General features: G+C 33.0%; 1 protein-coding gene across 1 annotated transcript in view; it reads left to right on the plus strand.

Moving 5' to 3' along the window:
- Nucleotides 1-4645: 4645 nt before the first annotated feature.
- LOC137626073 (synaptotagmin-17-like) overlaps nucleotides 4646-9853 on the plus strand; it is a 34073-nt gene continuing 28865 nt past the window's right edge. The window contains exon 1 of the mRNA XM_068357160.1: nucleotides 4646-4923. Coding sequence (XP_068213261.1) covers nucleotides 4879-4923 — 45 coding nt within the window. The 5' untranslated portion in view covers nucleotides 4646-4878. The remainder of the gene's footprint in view (nucleotides 4924-9853) is intronic.

Here is a 9853-nt window from a genome sequence, read left to right on the forward strand (position 1 = left end):
AATATAGTTTATACCTACGGACAAAAACTTATGAATATTTAAACAAATTATTGGTTTAACTCTTTATCGATAATTGTATATTGGTGGAATATATTTATAATTTAATATAATTTTTACTCATAAAGACAAATGTGAATATTTAAAGATTTCAATGTTTTTTTTTTTTTAATATTTTGTAATGTCTGGGAGATAATCATAATAATTAGAGATTGTTTATCATTCAAGTAATTCATAATGTTTATACCCGGGTAGATAATTCGACATTAGTGGAATGTATTTAAAGTTTGATATAATTGTTTATACTCATGAAAAAAACAAAATTTAATGTCTAAAAAAATAATGGTTTAATTCATTCTTTATCGATAAATGTACATTGGTGGAATACATTTATAATTCAATATAATAGTTTTTACTTATGAGTGAAAATTTATGAATATTTAAAGATCTCAATCGCCCCCCAAAGGACGTACCGGTACGTTCTTGCAAAACACTGTTATTTACATGTTTTTGCATGTTTTTGATAACTTAAAGATAAACTTCAGGCCTTTTCCGAAAGAATGAGACCAACCTGACCTCTCTGCGACAAAAATTAAGGCTGTTAGAGCAATTTAAAAAAAATATATAGCAAAATGTGCTCGAAATTTAACCTTATGGCGGGGGTAAAAGGGTCAATGGTTTAATTCATTATTCAAAGAAAAAAAATTATTTTTCAATTCAGTTGAAAATTGTTTAAATAAGCTGTTAAAGAAAGAGTCCAAATTTGTATCAGGTGGCTACGCTGTATTTTCGTTTAGATAAACAAAAAAATTATAAATAAATATACAACTTCTTAATCAGTTTGCACCATGCAAAAGTCTTGAATTTTCACTTGTGAGTCAGAAATTTATTTGCAACTATTTTTCTTATATTTATTATTTCTTAATAAGTCAAACATACATCTTTTCGTAAAATATAAACTTTCTAATGCCATGTGTCAATGATACAGAATTCTCTTATAATCTATTTTGATTTTCCTATTCATTATTTTAAAATATTGACTTTTAATTTCTTATATATTTGTCTAAACTACAGCTCATTAACATGTCAAACTAGAGGGACACTCAGTTGAACGCAGACCTCCGCCGCGGCAGATTATTTCTCGACCTTTTGCTAGACCTTGACCTTGACTTAACATGTATTAATAGGCGAGGATTTTCATACACTCAAATATGAACTGAGTTTGAATAAGTATTATTATTATTATTATTACTATCCAAGCTACAACCCTAGTTGGAAAAGCAAGATGCTATAAGCCCAGGGGCTCCAACAGGGAAAAATAGCCCAGTGAGGGAAGGAAATAAGGAAATAAATAAATGAAGAGAACAAATTAACAATAAATCATTCTAAAATAAGAAACAACGTCAAAACAGACATGTCATATAATAAACTATCAACAACATCAAAAGCAAATATGTCATAAATAAACTATAAAAAGACTATGTCCGCCTGGTCAACAAAAAAGCATTTGCTCCAACTTTGAACTTTTGAAGTTCTACTAATTCAACCACCCGATTAGGAAGATCATTCCACAACTTGGTCACAGCTGGAATAAAACTTCTAGAGTACTGCATAGTATTGAGCCTCGTGAATTGGACATTTTGCTTGACCGTGACCTTGACCTTCCAAAATATAATAGTTTCCAGCTTTTTACATAACAGTTGATCCCTGCAAATTTCATTACTCTACGATTAAAATTGTGTTCACAAAACGAACAAACGCACAAACATGGGGTAAAACATAACCTCCTTCCAACTTCGTTGGCGGAGGTAATAATCTGAATGGTTGGAGAGTTTTTTGTTTTCTATCTTTCAATCCAAAGTTTAACAAATTTGATGCTTAAAGTAATTCACACTAAACACTATTTTTTTTTTTCCAAAAATTTCCCTGAACTAGTTTCAATCAAATTTTCATTACTTATATGATTTAAAGCCAATAATAATGAATTAATGGGATATATATTCATAACTATACCCATATATATATATATATATAATATATATATATATATATATATATAATATATATATATATATAATATATATAAATATATATATATTATATATATGTATTATACACAGTGTATATATATATATATATATATACTGTATGTATATATATATATATATAGAGAGAGAGAGAGAGAGAGAGAGAGAGAGCATTATCATTTGACAATTCTCGCTCCCATTTCTCATATTTGGTGAAGCACCCTAAAAATTTTATAGTGTCAAATCTATTGAGGTCAAACGGTATCCAGCGAGAGATCCAATAACTAAGCTCGGTTTCCCAATATTCGAAAGCAAGCAAGCATGTCTGAAGAAACCGTCGGTCTAATTTGATCACCCCAACTACGTAACAGAAATCCATCGATTGCTAGTGACCGGGGTTCGAAGCCTGGAGGTAAGTCAAACACGGGATCAAATGATATATAAGAGTTTAATTGTCTCCGTCTTGATGCTGTAAATTGCGTTGTCTATTTTGGTGTTGTTACTGTTCTGAAAAGATTTTACTTTTCCTTGTTTCGTTTCTTCACTGGGCCATTTTCCTTGTTCGGGTCCCTGGGCTTATAGCATGCTGGTTTTCCAACTAGGGTTGTAGTTCAGCAAATAATAATAATAATAATAATAATAATAATAATAATAATAATAATAATAATAATAAAGGTTTAAATGTTACTCATGAATGGCAGAGGCTAGAGACAGTGACATTGCCCTAGCAAGCAACACAATGTCCTACAGACTGACCATATATACATATATTCAGCGCCCAAGGGCCCTCTCCACCCAAGCTAGGACCAAGGAGGGTCAGGCAATGGCTGCTGATGACTCAGCAGATAGACCTATAGGCTAACCCAAACCCCCCTTCCTACGCTCACAAGGACAGTGAGGTTGCAACGACCAAAGGAACTTACGAGTTTGAGCGGGAATCCAACCCCAGTCTGGCGATCACCAGTCAGAGACGTTCCCACATAGGCCACCACAATCCTTAAATACTTTTTAAATGGAAATATGTGAAACCTCCAAATTACTACTACTACTATTATTATTATTATTATTATTATTATTATTATTATTATTATTATTATTATTATTAGCTAAGCTACAACCCTAGTTTGGAAAGCAAGATGCCATAATAACGTTCAGTCACACTATTTCATCTTACTTCTCTTCCTCTTGTTTTTTTTTTCAAGTATCTATAGTTTATATATGAAAGATTTATTTTAATATTGTCACTGTTGTCAAGATATTCTATTCTAATTGTTCATTACTTCCCTTATAGTCTATCTAATTCCTTTTTTCCTTTCCTCACTGGGACATTTTTCCCAGTTGGAGCCCTTGGGGTTATACCATCCAGCTTTTCCAACTAAGGTTATAACTTAGCTTCTAATAATAATAATAATAATAATAATAATAATAATAATAATAATGGCTCCAAAGGGAATAAAAGAGCCCAACGAGGAAAGAAAATAAATAAACTACAAGAGAAGTTATGAACAATTAAAATACCCTAGTTGGAATAGCAGGATGCTTATGCCCAAGGAGCTCCAACTGGGAAAATAGCCCAGTGAGGAAAGGAAACAAGGAAAATGAAATATCTCAAGAACAGCAACAATATTAAAATAAATATTTCCTACATAAACTATAAAAACTTGACCAAAACAAGAGGAAGAGAAATAAGATAGAATGGTGTGCCCGAGTGTACCCTCAAGCAAGAGAATCTAACCCAAGAACATAACCTAGGAGTCCAACTGATATATAAAGCCATTGTAAAATGAAATGCGACAAAGAAAGACCTTCTGGTACTAGACAACGTTCTTGGGCCCTCGCTGTCCACGGCATCAGTAAATTGGATACAGCGTCAATTTAATTCCGTTCCTCCACCCACACGTTTAGAGAGAGATGGAGTTGGCCAGGAGTTTGGGGGTTGGATGGGGGTGCACTGCCACTGGGGTAGGGAGGGGTTGTAGAGAGCGGGAAGGTTTGTTGGGATGGAAGTAGGGCTGTTGGGAACGAAGGTCGGGTGCCAGAGGAAAGAAACAGCGAAGTAGGACGTGAAATATCTTAAAGAAGATGAAATAGGTCAAGGTTTAGAAACGTGGTAAAGTAATTAGCTATAAACAAAGGTAAATATATGTTAAAACTACTAATATGGCAACACTAATATTTTATACGACGTACGAAAATGTTATAGTAATAGGCCTCTGCTTGTCTTTTCCCTAACAATTACAGAATTAAATAAACGTTCTAGTAAGGGAAAATATAGATACAACTGTGATAATAGATGCAAAGAAGAGAGAGGAAGAAGAGGGGAAAAGAACTTGAGGTGATAGCGGAAGGAGGTCAGTCAAAGCAACAGGCATGTCGCACCTGAGAAGAAATGGTTGACGGAAACAAAAAATGCATCAAAATACGACTTAATACTTTTCAAGCGATTCTAGTCTTTCACCCATTCATCTCACCGTGCAATTCTTTAGATTAATAAGAAGACCAAGTTCCCAAAAGCGAATCGCTGCAAGAAAATAGCATTATTAGAAAAAATTCGTCAACCAACACTGGATCGTTACGCGGGTGTCGACCAATAGGAGCCGCCGTTTCATTTCGCCCAGGAAGATCCATTCACAGCGACCCCGCCAGCCAATAGCATCAGCTGTATCACTCCCGGTGCTCTCCCACCAACCTTCAGCAACATATGGGAGGCGAGGAGCTTAATGAAACTGTCTCCAAAAAAGGTCTCGTATGGTGTTATTTCAATGTGTCTCGTAGCCAAATTAGAGAAATAAGCGTAGCCGAAACGCCGGCCTTCGAAATGACGAGCAGAAAGACGAGAAACTATTGAGGAGAGATGAAGAGAATCGACGAAACTCAACAGGTTATGATGGATGGAGAGGTGAGTGGCTTCATTGAGACTTTGTTTCCTCAGCGCGCGACAATTTTTATATCAAAACCAGGAATACGTTTTATTCCTCTCTTCAAATCGATTGTGACAGTTGTATTAAGTGTATTGAATGACAAGATCTCGAGTTTCATTCAGGGTGTGAAGACGGGTGTATTGTATGGGCGGTGAAGTGAAGATATAATATCGCACATCTTCAATATGGTGTTTTGAAGACAGAATCCAGTAAGCATTTCTTATTGAGTTTACAGTGTAATATACCACATATCTTCGGTCAATAATTAATACTTATAAAATACCAGACTGAACAAGCTGACATAAGTCTTTTTATAGTTATAAATTATATGTTTTAATGTTGTTGATGTTTTTAAAATACTTAATTTTAATTGTTCATTACCTCTTATATCGTTTATTTATTTCCTTATTTCATTTCATCACTGGGCTATTTTTCCCAGATGGAGGCCTTGGGCTTATAGCATCTTGCTTTTCCAACTAGAATTGTAGCTTAGCTAGTAACAACAACAACAACAACAACAACAACAATAATAATAATAATAATAATAATAATAATAATAATAATAATAATAATAATAATAATAATACGCTGTGTGTATTTACAGGTTCGTAAAGGGATGCGTATTAGCTTGTAATAGTTTCTCAAGTCTCAGTCGTGACTATGACTTAAATCATTCCACCGAGAATTTAAAACATTTGAAACAAAAGAACCTAAACATTATTGAGAATATTAGGTTATACCAGTAATGTGTGCTTGACAGTTTCCATGTAAGTTTTTTTTGTTCATGTACTTAAAAATTAACGATTGATGGCAAAATATTAAACCCAAGGCCTATACACCTTGTGCCCTTTGAAATCTAAGGGCTCTATGTAAAAGAAAAATATTAATTAACAAGATAATGGGTCGCAACATATTAAACCTAAGGCTTATACATCTCGTCCCTTTGAAATCTAAGGTTTTCATGTGAAAACAAATGTTAATTAATATGATAATTGGTCGCAAAATATTAAACCTAAGGCCAATATACCTCGTACCCTTTGAAATCCAATGTCTTTATGTGAAAAAAATAGTAAAAAATTAATTGGTCGCAAAATATTAAACCCAAGGCCTATACCCCTCGTACCCTTTTAAATTCAAGGCCTCTATGTGAAAAGATATTAAATTAACAAAATAAAATTAGGTACAAAGATAAATCATGTTTATGAATAAAACTATTCTTGCGAGTTTAGCGAATGTCTCATTTCTGTAATTCATCAAACTTGTCTCAATTTTCATAAAAAAAAATTAAAGAAAAAAAAAATTCCAGTTTCGAATGTCTCCAAAATTTACACATTTGTTACCAGGTACTTAGAGGCTGAAATGCCTTACAGGCTCCAGCGCTTGGCTAATGAAGCCCAAATCAACATGCAAGTTATAAGTCACAACTTAACTTAACTGGGGACAACTTCATTTGTTAAGTTCTAATAGCAATGTCGGTTATAGTTATAAATTTTTTTATCACCATTACAAACAATAGCATAAAGTCACTATTGTATTATTATTATTATTATTATTATTATTATTATTATTATTATTATTATCATTATATTATTAGTAATAGTACAACAACAACAACAACAATAATAATAATAAGAATAATAATAATTATTATTATTATCATCATCAAGAGTGTAAGCAAGCCGACTTCTTCGGTTCAGGACTCCGTGACAGAAAGTGCAAATTAATAGAATTTGAAGAATGCAAAATATGAACAAACATGATAGAAAACTAGGTAAGTTACAACCCTAATTGGAAAAGCAGGATGCTAGAAAGCCCAAGGGCTCATACAGGGAACAATAGCTCAGTGAGGAAAGAAAACATGGAAATGAATAAGGAAGAATAAGAGGGTTGAGGTGAGGGATAAAGGAGAATTATAAGCTACTGGCTACTGCAAAAAAATTATAAACTTTATTATCAAAACTTTCGTCTTCAATTAATCTAAATGAAAACATATAACTGTAATTTTTTGTCCGTCTGTCTGTCTATATATATATATATATATATATATTTATATATATATATATATATATATGTATATATATATATATATATATGTGTGTGTGTGTGTGTGTGTGGTCAAAATGAAGATTGAACAATAGTAGATTTCTAGGACATAACTGCTATCTTATTTATCTTCCTCTTGTCTTTAATAAAGTTTTTATAGTTTATATATGATAGATCTAATTCAATGTTGTTAATAATCTTAAAATATTTTCTTTTGATTGTTATTACTTTCTCTTGTATTTTATTTCCTTTTTTCAGTTCCTCACTGGCCTATTTTTCCCTTGTGGAGACCTTGGGCTTATACCATCATGCTTTTTCAACTAGGGTTGTAACTTAGCAAGTAATAATAATAATAATAATAATAATAATAATAATAATAATAATATGATTTATTTACTTCCTTGTTTCCTTTTCTCACTGGCCTATATTTTCCTGTTGGAGCCCTTGGCTTATAGCATCATGCTTTTCCAACTAGGGTTGTATGTAGCTTAGCAGGTAATAATAATAACAATAATGATAACATGATTTATTTATTGCATTAATTCCTTTCCTCACTGGGCTATTTTTTCCCTGTTGGAGCCCTTCGGCTTATAGCATCCTGCTTTTCCAACAAGAGTTGTAACTTAGCTAGTAATAATAATGAAACTACAATATGAAGGTTATTTGGTATACATTAATCCAGTCTTGCAAACGTCTGCGTATCTTGCTAGCACGGTTCTTTGAACATTAATTAGATGGCAAGTCTTAGAAGTGAATTAGAGGCCTGGCACCAACCTCAAAATTAAGATCGATTGAAGCCACAATATCAAAGACTATAGCGAAGGTCTTTCTTTCTCCATGGCGGTAGTATACATACGGTTGTTTATAAACAAATTCAATTTGGTGTAACAGAGAAACGGCGAATGTCTGTTGACGCAAAGGGCCTCTGTTAGAATTCATCAGTCGTCTCTATCTTGAGCTTTTAAATCAATACTTCTCCATTCATCATCTCCCACTTCAAGCTTCATAATCCTCAACCATGTAGGCCTGGGTCTTACAATTCTTATAGTGCCTTGTGGAGCAAAGTTGAAAGTTTGATGAACTAGTCTGTCTTGGGAGTCTATGAAAAAGACTGTCATTATCATTATTATTATCATTACTTGCTAAGCTACAACCCTAGTTGGAAAAGCAGGATGCTATAACACCAGGGGGCTCCAATAGGGAAAATAGCCCAGTGAGGAAAGGAAATAAGGAAAAGCTACAGGAAGTTTAAGAACAATAATAACATTAAAATAAATATTTCCTATATAAACTATAAAAACGTGAACAAAACAAGAGAAAAAGAAATAAGATAGAATAGTGTGAACGAGTGTACCATCAAGCAAGAGAACTCTAACCCAAGACAGTGGAATGCCATGGTACAGAGGCTATGGCACTACTCAAGACTAGAGAACAATGGTTTGACTTTCGAGTGTCCTTCTCCTAGAACAGCAGCTTGCCATAGATAGTTTCTTCTACCCTAAACAAGAGGAAAGTAGCCACTGAACAAATACAGTACAGTAGCTATCTGAATATAATTTAATTCCAACAGTCATGCCTTCTCCATCATAAGGCTCAATACTACACTGTATTCTAGACGTTTTATTCCAGCTGTGATCAGATTGTGGAATGATCTTTCTAATCAGGCAGTTGGATCGGTGGAACTTCAGAATCTCAAACTTACAGCGAATGTTTTTATGTTGAACAGACTGACATGTCTTCTTATAGTTTATATATAACAGATCTATTTTAATGTTGTTACAGATCTTAAAACATTTCATATCAATTATTCAATATTTCTCATATAGCTTATTTATTTCTTTATTTACTATCCTCACTGGGCTATTTTTCCCTTTTCGGATCCCTTGGGTTTATAGCATCCTGATTTTCCAACTAGGGTTGTAGCTTAGCTAATAATAATAATAATAATAATAATAATAATAATAATAATAATAATAATAATAATAATGATAATCATAATAATAACAACATACAGACGGTTGAAGAATTTGAGCAGATTTACAAATTAAGACCTTTATCCTCTTATACAGATAAATATATTGCGACTCCTTTTTTTTTCTCATCCATATTTTTATGGAAAGAATCTGCGGGTTGGATGGGAATGCATAAATTTGTTTCAAGTCTAAGCACTGACGAACTGTTTTTAAGTCTAAGGACAGATGAGTTGTTTCTAAGTCTAGGGACTGACGAACTGTTTCTAAGTCTAGGGATTGACGAACTGTTTCTAAGTCTAGGGATTGACGAACTGTTTCTAAGTCTAGGGACTGACGAACTGTTTCTAAGTCTAGGGATTGACGAAATGTTTCTAAGTCTAGGGACTGACGATCTGTTTTCAAGTCAAGGACTGACGAACTGTTTCTAAGTCTAGGAACTGAGGAACTGTTTCTAAGTTTAGGGACTGAGGAACTGTTTCCAAGTCTAGGGGCAGATAATCCTTTCCTTTTATAATGTAGGTCAGCCTTGAAGAAATGTAGACCAACGAGACAGATATTAATAGATAGGAGGTTTTAGTTGTAGGTTAAATGGTTGCTATATATGAATATAAAAGCTATGCTAGATACTGTATGGTATTGTATGCAAAATGAATGTTTACCGTTCAAAACTATAAATATATAACGTTTTTATATTCATATATATATATATATATATATTCTTCACACACACACACACACACACACACATATATATATATATATATATAATAGCTCCCTCACTCAAATGTAGACTTTCTATTTCTATGGCACAAATGCTCTATTTTATATACTGCATAATTGTACAGTGAGTGTACTTAAAGATAAAAATATATAGATCTTTGTCAAGTAAAAC

The sequence above is a fragment of the Palaemon carinicauda genome, chromosome 33, assembly GCF_036898095.1.
Source record: "Palaemon carinicauda isolate YSFRI2023 chromosome 33, ASM3689809v2, whole genome shotgun sequence".
Classification (NCBI taxonomy): Eukaryota; Metazoa; Arthropoda; class Malacostraca; order Decapoda; family Palaemonidae; genus Palaemon; species Palaemon carinicauda.